At 30.6% G+C, this 15,616-nt stretch overlaps 4 protein-coding genes across 5 annotated transcripts; 1 reads left to right on the plus strand and 3 right to left on the minus strand.

The window, feature by feature from the left end:
- Nucleotides 1-2,152: 2,152 nt before the first annotated feature.
- Nucleotides 2,153-5,958, minus strand: LOC108772695 (SET and MYND domain-containing protein 4). Of its 2 annotated transcripts, XM_018538284.1 has the most exons (7): nucleotides 5,800-5,958; nucleotides 5,302-5,506; nucleotides 4,594-5,245; nucleotides 3,652-3,938; nucleotides 3,101-3,384; nucleotides 2,503-2,983; nucleotides 2,153-2,188 (listed from the first exon to the last, which is right to left on the minus strand). In XM_018538284.1, the coding sequence occupies exons 2-7, from the start codon at nucleotides 5,486-5,488 to the stop codon at nucleotides 2,181-2,183; spliced, it is 1,899 nt and encodes a 632-aa protein (XP_018393786.1). In that variant the 5' UTR covers nucleotides 5,489-5,506; nucleotides 5,800-5,958; the 3' UTR covers nucleotides 2,153-2,180. The 2 variants fall into 2 exon arrangements, with proteins under 2 accessions (XP_018393786.1, XP_018393785.1); XM_018538283.1 differs by lacking the exon at nucleotides 2,153-2,188 and having other exon boundaries at nucleotides 2,310-2,983.
- Nucleotides 5,959-7,897: 1,939 nt separating this feature from the next.
- On the minus strand, nucleotides 7,898-9,106 carry Pfdn4 (prefoldin subunit 4). The gene is made up of 4 exons (XM_018538184.1): nucleotides 8,852-9,106; nucleotides 8,644-8,748; nucleotides 8,351-8,467; nucleotides 7,898-8,053 (listed from the first exon to the last, which is right to left on the minus strand). Exons 1-4 carry the CDS (start codon nucleotides 8,888-8,890, stop codon nucleotides 7,898-7,900), a joined length of 417 nt encoding a protein of 138 aa, XP_018393686.1. The 5' UTR covers nucleotides 8,891-9,106.
- A 484-nt stretch (nucleotides 9,107-9,590) lies between these two features.
- On the minus strand, nucleotides 9,591-11,164 carry rswl (tRNA methyltransferase roswell). The gene is made up of 3 exons (XM_018538447.1): nucleotides 10,643-11,164; nucleotides 9,996-10,563; nucleotides 9,591-9,930 (listed from the first exon to the last, which is right to left on the minus strand). Exons 1-3 carry the CDS (start codon nucleotides 11,026-11,028, stop codon nucleotides 9,610-9,612), a joined length of 1,275 nt encoding a protein of 424 aa, XP_018393949.1. The 5' UTR covers nucleotides 11,029-11,164; the 3' UTR covers nucleotides 9,591-9,609.
- A 1,406-nt stretch (nucleotides 11,165-12,570) lies between these two features.
- LOC108772862 (cell death-inducing p53-target protein 1) lies at nucleotides 12,571-14,170 on the plus strand. The gene is made up of 4 exons (XM_018538504.1): nucleotides 12,571-12,731; nucleotides 13,489-13,616; nucleotides 13,707-13,863; nucleotides 13,939-14,170. The coding sequence occupies exons 2-4, from the start codon at nucleotides 13,502-13,504 to the stop codon at nucleotides 14,042-14,044; spliced, it is 378 nt and encodes a 125-aa protein (XP_018394006.1). The 5' UTR covers nucleotides 12,571-12,731; nucleotides 13,489-13,501; the 3' UTR covers nucleotides 14,045-14,170.
- The last annotated feature ends 1,446 nt before the right edge of the window (nucleotides 14,171-15,616 follow it).

Raw genomic sequence — 15,616 nt, forward strand, 5'->3', positions numbered from 1 at the left:
TTATTGAAGACATGCGACACTTCCGCAGTATCCACAGTATTTGAAACGTTTTAAGCGTCTTGTTATAGTTTTTCGCAAAAGATATAGTGCGATAGAGATGCTTCGAACATCAAAAAAATGTAGCTACTTAAGTAGAGTTATATATTTGACGAACAAGCGAGGAGATTAAACATGGCTTTAATCGAAGAGTAAAATCTATCGATGGTCATGATGTAGGGAGAACGCGTTGAAAAGTATATTTTTTATCAATGTTGCTTAATCGTTAAGTTTCCTCTCTCTTCGCGTTATCGAAGAGTGTGTCACCGTACGTTCGAGGGATTCCTCGAATATTCGGGAACGCTTAACGTAGTACATAATATTGACATAGTTATTTTATTGTTGCATTTATCCGCAGTCTTTTTCTAGACGTAATAGTCGCATGAATAGTCTTTAATGATTGACTATTATTGCAAAATGCGTTTCTTTATCAATTTTTAAAAACATACTACACATATACACTTATAATATTATAGCTTTTTCGCAGCAAATTGATTAATTTCGTAGCTTGTCTTTTTGCAAGAATACCGATTATATTTTATAATTTTGATCTCAAGTAGAATTGTCATGGGAATAATTTATATTCCACAAACTGCAGTTTTTGTTAATCACACACATGCGTCGATAATCTCTTATGGTATTGAATAAAAATGAATCCGAAGTGCAACAGACTGATGGAAATGTGCCCTTCTTGTCACATTTTTACATGATCATTTTTTATCATTTTGATCGTATTAATTTGTTTCCTTATACATAAATAATACAAACGATCAAAATTTTAATTAATGAATAATCTTAATTCTAAATATAATATACTGACGATAATATCCTTTTAGTGCGATAAGTTTTAATCTTTGTAGGTAAGTTTTTAATGTCTTCTAAAACTTTTGGAATTTTATCGATAAATCTGTATTGAGTTTATTTTTAATCTTTAAAGCATAATTAAAAATGAAAATACAGGACTCTTGGTATAATTTGGTATAATTAAAGAATAATGTATTCTCACATTTCGCACATGTGTGTGTCCCATGCTTAAAAAGTAAGAAAAGTATATCTACGGTGTTGAAATAAATTTTAATTTTTAATCGCTAAGTGTGTAAAGAGTACTATTAATGATACTTCATTTTATCGACTCGACGCCGAGCTTGCTGAGATAAGCGCATTGTAAATTATTTTTTACTTTGATAAAGTAATGTATAGTGTACGCACAGAGAAAATGAAATTGAAACACTGCCCCAAAACTTTTTCCTATTCGACACTGTTAAATACCGATTGTAACATGTCATTTATTGAATGCCTATTACGATGAAATATATAAGTAAGTATTAATGTATTTTCTATTTCAAATCATGTTATTGTTTATTTTCCTTAGATTGTCTTCTGCCTTTTCCTTGATATAATAATTCCTTCTATGCGCTTGATAATCAATGACTTATGATATCGTTACCAGGTGTATATCTATAAAATGCGGATTTTCCTAACAAGTGGCACCACACACATGTTCTTACGCGTGGTGATTTGACATATATAGTATTTTGTTTGACTATTTCTAATTTACAAAACCATACATGTGGAAAATTGTGAGTGTAAATATCATAGTCTTTTTCTGAAAATTTTTCTTTGAAAATGTCGAATTTCGTATCAAAAAAAGACCATTTGCGGAAGGTTTTGATTCATTATTTCATTTTGAAGAAAACTGCTGCTCAAACTTATCGAATATTTGTAGAAGCTTACGACGACCGTGCACCATCTCAAGACACTTGTAAACGTTGGTTCAATCGATTCAAAACTGGTGATTTTTATGTGAAAGACAAAGGCTAAGGGAAAACCACTGAAAATTTGAAGATGCAGTGTTATAAGCATTGTTGGACGAACAATGCTTATGCTCCATTCAATGCAATGCTCTATTCAAACTCTTTGTTTTGTCTAAAAACCTAATATTCACAATAACTGTTAAAGTTTTATACGTTTATCGAGAAAAATTTATTTTGAGTTTATTTTCGTGCAAATTTCACGCAACATAAGATCATGATGCAAATTGTTTCATTAATTATAAGTTAACATTTAGATAATGTTTTAAAGAAAAGAATATTTCTTTACACAAACAATATATTGTCATCTTACCATTAATATTTCTTGACAGTTCATGGATCTGAAATTCAAAAGAATATGTTTTGTATTTACTGCTGTGTAATTATTGTAGCGCAGCGTATTGAAAGCAATAAGCAAAGCAGAAAATAGCCGTTTAGAAAAAATTATATCGATAATTGTTGCTGAAGGTAGTTTTATTTACAATAATGAGTAAACAGTAGTGTATTAAGTGCATAATTACGTCAAGCTGCAGATATCACCCAAGGGACTAATAAGCAAGGAATTATCAAAGCAAAAATTAGTAAGCAAAGCTAGATGTACGAAGACTACGCTGAAGCATAAAGCATTACAATTGTAATATTTATTTAAATTTACCCAAATAATAGCTCTTTAAATACTGCTCCGCGTGAAGTATTTCTTCACATGGATGTTTATCAACTTCCTTGTATAATATATCAAGAACGGCCTTCACCGCCTCGATATCGTACATATTTGCGAGTAATCTCTCCCTGAAAGGCGTCAACTTTTCCACAAGTTGCTTATTCTTTGAGATAGATCCAACATGATCTCGCAGGATCTCATTATACGTCGACCAATCATTTTCGCACGCCGGACAATCACAATCGAGAAAATAATCTTGCAGTATCTTTTGCTTCCTTTCGGATCGTGGCATGTGCGCGTAAACACCGCCATAGCTTGTGAATATTTGATCTCCGGGATGTATAGGTGTTAAGGCACGCGTGATCATTGTCAATCCCTCGAAATGTCGAAAAGTATTTGGTGCGCAAGAATGATTATATAGACTGTGAGCTACATATAATCCCGAACCCGACACAATTCCTGGTTCTTGTTGTATCTATAGGATAATATATAACTATATCTTGAGAAAGAGGGAGAAATTAATATATATAATAATTTCATTAGCAGCATATTCTCAAAAACATAAAGAATACATCTAAATAGAGAAACTCACTGAAAAACAGTTAGAAGACATTATCACACAAGCACGAAACATTATACTGGCGCAAAATTTCAGCTCGGAAAATTCGCTGATGTCCTTCAAATCATCAATCTCATATTTCTTTGAAAAAAATTTTGTTTGCGTAGCCAATAGAATCACCGCAAGGGCCGAAATACAGGCGAAGGCGCTGATTCCGATCAGCGGTCTCGTAGTCATATTGGTCGCCAGGCTCAGTGCGGATCGGGCACTAAAACTGTCTAATATCCCAGTATCTGTAAATCCTGCTGTTCTATTGTCTGCAATAGAAAGGATCAAAGAATTGTGTGATTATGAAGGATCCAATATACTAATATTTTAAATCATTAATAGAACCAAATATTTATTTCTTTTTAAGAAATATTTTTTCGATTTAAAAAACCATTTTGTTAATCGAACCAAATATCTTTTTCCTTTAAAAAAAAAAACCATTTTGTTAATAGAACCAAATATTTATTTCTTTTTAGGAAATACTTTTTTCCATATAAAAAAAACCATTTTATTTATTAAGACTAAATATGATAGACCTGAATTAGATTCCGCGGTTTTCATATCTTGCTGCAGTTCTTTAATTTTGGTTCCATTCTCGGTCACTACAATCAGCAATCGAATGATCTTCGAAATCATTCTTATTTTATCTTTGTCAACATTGAGCAAGTTCGTCAACAACTTTAGAATTGGACATTCTGTCTCATGACACGCTTCCCATGCCAGCTTCCTGCAATTCTCAGAGCAATATTGAGCTATCGGGCATCCTGAGCACGGTATTAGATTGTAGCTTCTGGCTAAACAATAGTGGCAATGTGTATAATACCTGTAAACAACGAGTATACAAATTTTCTTCAAGAGGGAGAATGCAGTTATGAAATCACTAAACTACCCCTATATTTATACTCCTTATCCTTATAAATGAACATATTTGAATTATCTTTTTTATTTTGTTTTTTCTTATACATAATTAATTACGTTTTGATCGTATTATCATATATTTGTGATACTTTTTATATTTGTGATCCTTAAATTAATTTCTAAAATTTTAACCATGGTTTGAACAAAATCAATCCTTTCTTGCAACTTTAATTTCTCATAGAGTCTTTTACACAGAATTATAATTTTTTTAAACGATTAAAGTCATATTCTATTATTTATATCTCAAGAAATTAAAGAAAGAATTCTAAGAATCGGTTCTCGGCAGTTTTTTACTTATGTTAAGAAGAAAGTAAAAGTAAAGAAGATGAGAAGAGATTTATAGGAGGTCATCACATCAAATACTGTCTGAACTTTTAAAGTTTATTAATAAATAAATTTATGTTTTATGTATATGTTACTATACCATAATTATCTTTTACAATAATTTATTCTTACTTTCTTTATCTGTTTCAAATAAAAAATGCAGATAGAGAACAATACAGATAGAGATAACAAATCAAATGAAAATTTAAAACAATACAATTCAATTAACAGCTCACCGTTCTTCATAGATAACGTGTGCATACGGATCTTCGATGCTGATTATATCACCAGATTTAAACTCCCGTGTAGCTATGTAATGTCTGCCATATCTTTCAGAGAAGGATATTATGACGCCATCACTGACAGAGGGAACTTCTTGGCTCGGGCCGTTCATTAACTTGGAGAAATTTTCTTCCTGCAAATATCTCGGTTTCCGCGGAGGGATCTTCGTGGCATAATGAAGATAACTTTCGTTAGTTGCCATGCCTTGTTTCTGCGGGATGTCCTCATCGTTTATCTTCACTGTCCTGTTCCCTATGTGCTCGATATCTACTGTACCAGATTTCTCGATACCGTTGTATAAATACGGTTCATTGGTAATTCTCTGATCATCAATATCCTTCGAGTCTAGTTGCAGCAACTTTTTTATCTCCGCTATCGCTTTATCCCCTCTGTCTTTCAAGTTTTTCTGTTTTTCTTTTGGATATCCGTGAGACAAAGCTGCATCAATGTCTATTAGACATTCTTTGTACAATTGTTTCCTGTATAAAGCGGCGGATCGGTTCGCATGTGCGTATGCCATGAGTTCATCGCTGTCGGCATACGCCAAGCTCAGAGTGTAATACTCAATAGCTTCAAGATCATCACCCATCACAAAGTGTTGATTACCTGAAAATTTGTTCGTTAGAATGTATTGCAGCATGTATGGGAAATAAAATACGTACCTTCTTCTCTGTATCTAATAGAATCTTCCTTATTTTTTGTTTCAGCATGCAGAGGAGGCATCTGGGATCTGACCATATTTTGTAAAATGTGCCCAACAAGAGCTTCGCATTCCTTTTGCAATCCATATCCTACGTGAGACTTATTATTTTGCTTGAGAGTTAATACAAGTTCCTTCGCCGTCTCCATTCCTTCGTGTAGATAATTCTTCAAATATTATTTTACATATACATGTATATGTATATTATATAATATAATATGCGCATATATACTTAAAAATATTAGAATCTTCTTCCTTTCTTATAATTCTAGATTTACTTCTTAACACAGTAAGTACAATGCATAACGTTTATGTATTTAATTATATATGAAAATCTAAATTTATAATAATACAATAACATTAATTAATATTTAATATATATGTACACATAATATAACAAATTTTATGAGTACTAAAGAATAAAGAAAATATTATTTATGTGACATTCAATTTTTTGTACTTATCACTGAAATTTTATTTTTATATTCGTTGCATTAAAACCGCAACAAGATGTGTATTTTATGTAAGCACAGTAGTAATTATTTTATGGATCACAATATTTAAAGTTGACCTTAGACGGTAACTGAATAAGCCATGGTAGAACATGTACTGAGATCATTGAAGCCGGTGAAACTAAATTTACCTCAAGCCGGATGACAGAAAAAGACTATGCTGTGCAAGAATTATTTAAGTACTCATTGTGACAAACGACTGACCAAAAGAAAAATATAAATAAGAAATTCTCCTGTAAGTGAGCATTATAAATATACAAGTGTTGTCGTATTTACTTATCACTGTATATTTGACTACATTTCAATAGAGTTTAATTATAAAGAAATATTTGTGTGAACATTGATTAAATCTACGAGAGAATTTATTGCTATTTTTTTAACTTTGAAACCGATTTTTTAATTCAAATCCGTTTATTTTAATTTAGTTATATTAATATACTTAATTATAATGCATGTAAATATTAATGTGTCTTATGTATAATTATTTAATTTATATTAAAAAATGTTTTTAATTAAACTCTTTTGAAATATACTATTTTTAATATATATTCAGTATAACACTATCATGAAAATAAGGCTCAAATAATTATTGTAACATATTATGGTAACAAACAGTCACATAACAATGTATTTAATTATTAGAAATAGTTTATAAATTTATTTTCAGAAAATGTGTAATAAAATTTAAAATTGCTAAATGTATCCTAATCGTTTTTATACCATGCTAATGAGAGAACAAAGTCTGGTTTTTTATTTCTGCAATAGACTGTACTAGAACTTTCTTTCTTGTTTTCATCAAACATCAAACATATACCTGTCTCACTTTAAGTTCCAAAAGTGTACACTAGTTCAACCACAGAAAGCACATCTCAAATTGGCTAATATCCAAATTTCATTTCTATCCTCTGCAATATTTAGTATGTGTTACTTAACATTTAGGCTCAGTTCCACTGATAATTTTAGTTAATTAGCTTTGGCAATGCTACCATCAGTCTTCTATATTACTAATCAGTATTTATAAAATTTATCTTTTACTTATATTATTTACTTTTAATACAAATTATCGATAACTTAGTGAACATATCAAAAGAAGTAACTTCAACAATGAATTCAAAAGTTCTATCTTTGTTGTCCTTATTAACAAAAGATCTAGATTTTATTCGCAATTTTGTCACTTAGCATGTATATTTAAGTGGGTAATTATAAAATCATATAGAAATTTATTACAAAAAGGCTAAAATTACTTCGTAAATTTTTACAAATCCAAGAGCTTACTTGGAAAAATATTTATTGAAAGTAACTAGTCGCGCTTGTGACGAAAAACGAAAGCTATCAACATACAAATACGTGTTATTAAAGGAAATAACTGTAAAAAGCATTTAAAAATTTATAAGTCCTTGTAATTTGTTAAATCCTCTGTCAGGTTCCAGACAGCTTGTAGCCTTGTAATTATGATATTATCAATCTCGAATTCTCAATCAAGAACATTATTCAAATGATTCTTTTTAAAAAACTTTATGTATTGTATATTAGCAAGAAGTATTTAAATAAATAGGCTACGAGTCTAAGCTAGGATGTAAGTTGCTATATAAAATATCAACAAAAGTAAATTATTATTAAATTATTTATTTTCTATTATTTTTTTATTATTGAGTTTCATTATAATTTAATATTTTCAAAATATTTATGCTCATGTCTCTTCTCAGAAAGGCTGGTAACCTCCTGAAAGTATTCTTGTAGAATATCCCTAGAAACACCTTGAAAAATCCACTGTTTGGAACCAGCATTAAAAAAAACTGTAGGTCTCATATATGCTAGTAGCAATTAAATAATCAGCCTGCACACCATATGAGCAAGGCCTAACGTAAGAAAAAGATTAACTCTCAAAGGAAATTGTATTATACAAATAAAATTATATAAATTATTTATTAATTATAATTAAACTAAAAAATGTATTTATTCATAATTAATTATTAATTATGCTAACAATGTAAATTTTTTATGTTAAATATACAATGATAATAAATGCATCAATGACAAAAAACATTAATCTAATTCTTCAGATTCTAAGTTTATACGAGTACCAAATTTTGCATATAATTGCGTTTTTAATTGAGACATGATTGTCTTTAGATCTGCACATTTGCCCTCTAATTTTGCAATATCTTCTTTTTTCTTACTTTTGGCTTCTTCCAAAGAGTTCTAAAAAAAAAATTCTTGTCAATACTGATTGAATAACTATAAAAATAAAAAAAACAATACCAATACCATTGAAAAAAAGTAAAAATTAAAATATTTAATACTTCTCATATAGCTAATATTAAAAATCATTACAATTATAGGTCTACTTTTTGTTCCTGCATTGTCTGAACTAGTGCACATAGTACAAGTTAAAATGAAACAAACGTATATTTGTTTCACTTTAACTTATTGCACAGTGTGCACTAGTTCAGACAGTGCAGGAACAAAAACAGATACTTTATCACATAATTTAATCACCTGTGTTTTCTCAAGATGATGATAGATAAATACTTCTCCAATAAAATACGGTATCTTTGCATCGTCATCCATAAGAGCTAGTTCGTCACAAGCATCTTCCAAATTTTTCAGTTCGTTCTGCCAATTGCAAATAATTAGTAAATGATAATAAAAATTTGGTTGCATATTGCTACTATTGCATTTTTATTAATTTTGCATTACTAATGTCCATAATGCATGCAGTCTTGCATGACCAAATAAGGTTAACAGTGTCTTAAAAAAAAATCGATCTTTAATCCTTTTAAACAGATTACCTGCTTTACTCTAAGTTCTTCTTTATAATCTTCCAGCTTCGCATTTTGTCTAGCAAATTTGTTAATCTTCTGTTGTTCCTCATAAGTTATATGAACATCGGAATCCTTGTAAAAAATATATGTATATATATATTATAAAACAGGTTAGATTGCAAATGTGTGAAACAATACCACTCTTCGTATTTTAATATTTTCTGTATTAGTTTACCGGTTGAAATCCAGTCTGACTATTTTTCCCTCCCGCCATATTTATATTCTTTTATAATCAGTTTATATATAATTGTTGCATTAAATTAAATTACTTTAGGAGATTGAATTTCCGAAACCTTGTGTACCTCGAAAACTCATGGACGTCAATAGCGCCATCTAAAATTTTGTCAAACTAAAAACAATAGTCACTGCTATTGGTATATTCTTTTAGATCATCCAATAGTAGCGAGCGTTTATGGATCCGCTCCGCAACAGTCGAGTCTGCTGAACGCAACCAATGATGACTTTTCATGTGTCGTAATAAATGCCTATTTTAGAATTCGACCAATTACGAGTCTAAAAAATGTTTTTATTGTATCCATTTTATTAAATATAGATTGTGTTATATAATAAAATATATCTATTATATATTCTTTGTAGCATTAAGTTTTATTAATTTCTTGAAATAAAGGGAAATGTCATGCAATATAAAAAAAAGTAATAAATATACAAAAAGATTAATAATCATGTAAGAATTATTTCGTAATTTAACATAATTTAATAAGCATGAAAGAACAGATCGAACATCGTGTTTGTTATGTGTGTGTATATATATATATATATATAATCTTTTTATATAATTTTATAGTATTAAAAAAGATTTAATTCCATTAGTTTTTAGAAATATAAAGAGTGAAATAAATAACAAACTCTTTTTTAATAATTTGTAATTATTTCTTACATAATTTGTTGTAGTATAATATACAACAAAATTAATTAATTCTGTTTCCTGTTTTGAAATGTAAAATCTTGAGTTATGGATTCCTGAGACTGAAGTCTATTCAAAAATATAGACTTCTGCATTTTGCTTTGTAATGTACGTTCTCTAAAAGATTTTAATTTTCTAACTGGCACATTCTCTAATGCCTTTTTCCAATCTCCTGTGTGCCTCAAATCCAACATTATGTCAATTGACTGGTTGAGTGTAAGACTCTTTGACGAGCTAGCACCCCACTCAAGATATTGATCTATAGGAAATTTAGCCATCTGAATACCTTCTTTTTTAGCTTTTGCCAGAGATAATGGTTGTGAATTTCCCTATAAACAAAAATTCAATTTAATAAAGGATATGCAATGAATGCATAAAATGCATACTAGCTTACCTTATCTACCAATGCACCTATAATATAAACCATATTTGGATCATATTTACTTAAATTTGTTCTACAGTGTGGAGTAAGATATACTAATTGATTCTTTGGAAATAGATCTAAGTAAGATTGTGGCGTTATAATGGCAGGAAAATCGTCTTGCATCAAATTAGGCATGTTTTGATGAAGATACTGCTTGAGTAATCCATTTTTGTTGAAATTACAAAAATACAAACACAGAGGATTAACATGAGTGCGATTATGGGCAAATGCCAAAGATAACTGCTTGCTGCAATTGTGTATCTCACGTTTAGTCATGTGGTCCTCATAGCCACAATCAAACACTATGTTCGGTTCAAACATCATATTCTGAATTAATCTTCCATTGTAGAAATGGTTCATAGTTGTCTCGTATATACGCAAAAACAGTGTATTGTTCAAGAGACCATATTTCATTTCACCAGTATCCTCGGTAGAGTCTTGTTCAATTTTAGCAAGCCTTTCAGCCCTCTTCAACTCTTTTTTCACCTTGACATTTTCCGCTTTTTTCTCATTGCGCCATAAGAATTCAAGGTATTTTCTGTACAAAGAAACATATTTCAAAGTTAATTCAAAGAGAATTTCTAAAAAGTAAATAAATAAAATAATAAAATGCTGACTTTCTTTTTACTTTAACCCTTGCATTTAACAGGACCAACCAGTCTCTTGGTTCAATATTCTTAGGCACTCTTTCTGCATTGTGTCGCAAAACGTCTACTTCCAATTCTAATATTTGAAAGCGCTTGTAATTCTCGGAATCGGACAAAAGTTCATCTAGCTTCTTCTTATCCAACTCTTGTCTATGACTTCTTAAGTCCGCACTCGTTATATTTTTCTCGTCGATCGTAGTATCACAGTAAAATCGTTTGTAAACTGCGTTTGAATATCGAGCATTTACATCTGAAAACTTAAGTCCAAGCGACAAGATATTCACGTGGATTGATCGTGTCAACAAATTCCTGTTAATCCCAACTAAGGCTATCAAACAATTTCTAATATTAAACATTCTATAATTCGGTAAAGGTATAGAATACCCCGTTCAGTTCAAATTTTGATAAAAATACACTTATTCGACACGTTTTTGCGCGAAACGAACGAATCTGGCAATAAAAAGTACCGCTCTGCCCTCCGAACCTAGAGACCCTCTAATAGAGTCGTGAAATAACGTCAATAAGGTTAGGTCGGCCATACAAAAACCGGAAGTAGCGATTATAGTGCATTGTGTAACAGTGGGGGAAAGTTGTTTATTGTGGGGACAGGCGCGCCCGTGTCAACCTATAAACAAATATGCCCCCACTGTTACGCATAGAATTTTTCTTTGTGTAGGGCACATTACGCATGAAGAAAAATATAATACTACTGCACGTACGAGCACCATCGCAGTTGCAATGAAAAGACTATGATTGTAATACATTAGCACTTAATACATGTGAATCTAAATACAGTTATCAGAAAGAAATTACATTATTATATTTTTTATATCAACACTGTATTTCATAAAATTATATTTTCTAAAATGACTGGTTGTTCTGCGCCAGACTGCAATAATTCTGTAAAAAACGGTTATATTATGAAAGTCTTTCCTCGTAATCCTGAAAAAAGAGCAAAATGGGCAGCGAATGTAGGTCGACTTAAATTTGACGCCATGACTATTTCCGGTTTTTGCTGAAAAATGTCAGCACCAATCAAAATTGGAAACGTTATTTCGCGACTCTGATTAGAGGGTCTCTATCCGAACCGAGATATTAATGAATGATCATTTCTCTTAACTCGCACTCATTTATGCGCAACACGATTAAATTCACGAGCGCTGCGAGTGTTTGAGAATCGGAAACTGAACTCGAAACCTAAAATGGGTCCACTTTCCGATAGTCTATTTGGTAGCTTCGGGTTTATCCCTAAAATTCTAAAATTTAACCAATGAGACTGCCAGTCCTAACCGAAATCTAATTTCATTGGCTGAATTTTAGGATTAGGACCGAAATATAAATCAGGCAATAAAGGTGTATGTTTAATAAAGATACAGAAATGAGTTGAATCGTGAAATCCTCAATACATTTTATGCTATTTGATGAAATATACAATGGGCGTTTTATTCAAGATATATCACTTTCATGCCTGGTTTATGCTTCGGTCTTAAGGTCTTAATCCTAAAATTCAGCCAATAGAGTTCAAATTTCGGTTAGAACTGGCAGCTTTATTGGTTGAATTTTAGGATCTTGGGATTAAGACCTGAAGCATAAACCAGGCATTACATGCAGATTGGAGTGTTGAACGGCCTTAATGTGCACTTAAAAGGGCCAATTTCACCAACGTCGGTTAGACTAACCAACGGTTAATTCCAATGGAATTATCCAATCGCATTTGTCGTTGACCAGAATGAACCAATCATGGTTAACACTTCAATCGTCGGTTAGCTTAACCGACGTTGGTGAAATTGGCCCTAAGTGCACATCAGTTCTGCCTAAAAAATATAGAGTGAAAAGCACTATAGGATTCTAGAGCCAAGTAGGCCGCACCCTGGCGTACGCAATGCGAATTTATCGTAATCTCCGATAAGTCGGAAATCCACACAAGGTAAGAGAAAGAAAAAAAGTTCGAGCCGTTTGTGAGTGCTCTGCATATGAAACGTGTGCCTCTAGTAGTCGTAGCAGTACTAGCAGTCTTCACTGGAAACCGATCGTTGGGAACCCGATAATCGAACGAAAGGTTGGATTTATCACTTTATGTAGGAGATAGATAAATAATTACAACATCGCGAATGCGTTATTGCAACATTCATGCTATCGTCACTGTAACATGCAGACGTTAACAAGGCGGAAATATCATTCGGGATGCGTAATAAATGTTGCAATCGGCATTCGTATTCGAATAACGGCCTTCGACGCGAGTCGCAGGCTGTTTTACTTGAGATTCCATGTCCTGTCATTTCATTTATATTTCTTTTGAACGAAGTTTTACGATGGAAACAATTTTAAACTAACAGTCTCACTCGAAAACAGTTATCAGCAGATTTTACCGTTCTTCTAATTTTTTGGTATCCTCGCGATAATATCTATTTTTAGCGTCTCGCGTCATGTCTAAAATATAGCGATAGGCAACTAGTTACTAGATTACTTTGTCTGATAATGATTTTTTTGCGTTTTACTTAATTATACAAATTGAAATGCAAATGTCCATGTGCTGATTTAGATTTATATACATTGTTTTGATATTGCCTAACAAGATCTTGTATTATTAATGGAATATTATAATAGTGTTAAATTAATAGAATACTATGTTAAATTATTAATATAGTAATTAAATTAGTAAAATATTTTAAATATTTGTGTAATTACATTAGCTTAATAATTGTATTTTTCTTTCATTTTATACAAACATGCGTTGAATAAGCCTAATTGATTTTTGTAATTAAGCCTATCTTCTTCAAAATTATCCATTGCATTATCAAATATCTAATTAATAGATAGAAAGAAATCATGCATAAGAACGGACCACCGCCGCCTTACGAACCACCACCTTACGCACCGCCTGCTTATTCTCAGAATGTAGGAGGTGTTCCTCCAGCTAGTCCATTTACACCAGCACAAACTTGTAAGTCAAAAAGATATTGAATTTATTAATATAATTGATAAAAATATATGTGCTATTAATTACCTTTTTTCTATTTCTGTTGTTTTGCAGATGCAAATGGGCCTACTATAGTCACAACTATTGTCCCAGTTGGACCACAGCCGACTCATACAATTTGTCCACACTGCCATGCTGAAATAGATACGGTGACAAAAACTGAACCTGGCATGATTGCTTATATTTCGGGTGTTATCATAGCACTGTTGGGGTAATTATGAGTAATATTCAGATTGCATTGTGTTTATATAAGTATATATAATGTCATTATTTTCTTCTATATTAGATGTTGGTTTGGTTGCTGCTTGATTCCCTGTTGTATAGATGAGTGTATGGATGTTCATCATACCTGTCCCAACTGTAAAGCTTATTTGGGTCGTCATAGAAGATAAATGGATTGCATCCACACGTTGCATTTGAATGTTGAAATGTCTACAATACCACCAATGTAATTATGTACTAAACTTGAATTTGATTTTATACATTTTAGGGAACACCTCTATATAAAAGAAAAAAAAAGTAGCTCCAATTAGATTGATTCAGTTAAATTTTTATAATGAAGGATGCATCTTCTTGATTATTCAAGTAATTTTATAGTTCTGTATAATTTTTTAATATATGAATGTAGGGTGTTTCATTTTAATTCAGTACAGTCAAGATTATTTTGTAAACGTATTTTCAAAAATAATATTTCAGACCAAAATTGTGTTAAGAAAAAGGGGTAAATAATGACAAAATCAATTGAAAAATGGATTTTTCAAAGTTGTATTAAGGATCATTACCATTTTTTAAAAGTGAAATGATCTTTTTATATAATTTTCTCTAGTTATTCTACATATAAAATCATTAAAATTATTTAAAAATCTAGTTTTTTAACGAAACAATTCTTAATTTTCTTAAAAATTTATTTTACCATTATTTGTTGTCTTTCGGATCGTAGAACTTTTGTTCGACAAATTTCCTCAACTAATCAAGCTTAGGAGATGCACTGCTATTTCCATTAAAATAGGACACCCTTATATATATATATATACATACATGCATACATATTCACATATGTAATTTCATTGCATACAACTTATGTATATGTTATTTGTTATCTTTTGTACGGTTTTTAAAAATATTTTTCATGTTTTTGCATGAAACTAATGAAAATATTGCGTTTTTAATAGCAAAAAGCATGTTTTAAAACATTTATGTGTAACTTGTAAGAAAAGAGAGACAGACTTACACTTCCATATATATTTCAATAGATTCGTGCTTCCCATATTTATTTCCATTACTAACGTAAATATGTACCGTAGGTTATCTACAGTATTGATTTAAAAAAATTTATTATATTATTAATCATAATTTATGTCAATTTTTGGAGCAAATGTTACATTTATGTTTGAAACAAAATGTTAAGATTAGCTATGAAATTGATAGGCAGCAATATGTGCAGCTCATATCTTTAGTCATTGAAGCGTCCAACTCTACAAAATAACTAATAATATCGTACATATTGATAAATTTTCTTTGTAAAAAATTGGATTATGGTATGTAAAGATTGTTTGCAATAATCTATGCAATAGTATTAAATTAAAAAAAATTGTATCACAATTAGTCTTTACATATTATATATATATATATATATCTGTACTTTCATGATATGAATATACAAGACAGATTTATCAAATCAAGATTTTTCAAATTAAGATCTTAATGTGAAATCAATCGTTTCTTTCTCGAAAAATTTGAAAAATCTTGATTTGATAAATCTGTCTTGTATATGATATTCATATCATGAAAGTACAGATTATTAAGAGATTTATATGCTGGTAGCTTATATTTTTATATCGTAGAAATAGATGGCAGCTGAAAAAGTATGTTCCAAATTTACAATCTCATACTTGTTTAAACTTTTAGGCTTTTAAAAAAATAGCTATATACACATACATACATATATATATATATATACACAA

This window comes from Cyphomyrmex costatus, unplaced genomic scaffold (genome assembly GCF_001594065.2).
Source record: "Cyphomyrmex costatus isolate MS0001 unplaced genomic scaffold, Ccosl1.0 scaffold193, whole genome shotgun sequence".
Classification (NCBI taxonomy): Eukaryota; Metazoa; Arthropoda; class Insecta; order Hymenoptera; family Formicidae; genus Cyphomyrmex; species Cyphomyrmex costatus.

Bases quoted from the DNA above. Each gene is read 5' to 3' on its own strand.
- LOC108772695 (XM_018538283.1), bottom strand. From the start codon at position 5,488: ATGGAGACGGCGAAGGAACTTGTATTAACTCTCAAGCAAAATAATAAG. The intron at 3,939-4,593 runs GTGAGCTGTTAA...CGTTGTTTACAG, and splicing joins CACGTTATCTATGAAGAACG to GTATTATACACATTGCCACT. The intron at 3,385-3,651 runs GTCTATCATATT...TTTCTATTGCAG, and splicing joins AACCGCGGAATCTAATTCAG to ACAATAGAACAGCAGGATTT.
- Pfdn4 (XM_018538184.1), bottom strand. From the start codon at position 8,890: ATGGCGGGAGGGAAAAATAGTCAGACTGGATTTCAACCG. The intron at 8,749-8,851 runs GTAAACTAATAC...ATTTTTTACAAG, and splicing joins GTCAGACTGGATTTCAACCG to GATTCCGATGTTCATATAAC. The intron at 8,468-8,643 runs GTAATCTGTTTA...TGCAATTGGCAG, and splicing joins AAGAACTTAGAGTAAAGCAG to AACGAACTGAAAAATTTGGA.
- rswl (XM_018538447.1), bottom strand. From the start codon at position 11,028: ATGTTTAATATTAGAAATTGTTTGATAGCCTTAGTTGGGATTAACAGG. The intron at 10,564-10,642 runs GTCAGCATTTTA...TTCTTTGTACAG, and splicing joins AGGGTTAAAGTAAAAAGAAA to AAAATACCTTGAATTCTTAT. The intron at 9,931-9,995 runs GTAAGCTAGTAT...TTTTGTTTATAG, and splicing joins TAGGTGCATTGGTAGATAAG to GGAAATTCACAACCATTATC.
- LOC108772862 (XM_018538504.1), top strand. From the start codon at position 13,502: ATGCATAAGAACGGACCACCGCCGCCTTACGAACCACCACCTTACGCA. The intron at 13,617-13,706 runs GTAAGTCAAAAA...GTTGTTTTGCAG, and splicing joins ATTTACACCAGCACAAACTT to ATGCAAATGGGCCTACTATA. The intron at 13,864-13,938 runs GTAATTATGAGT...CTTCTATATTAG, and splicing joins GTTATCATAGCACTGTTGGG to ATGTTGGTTTGGTTGCTGCT.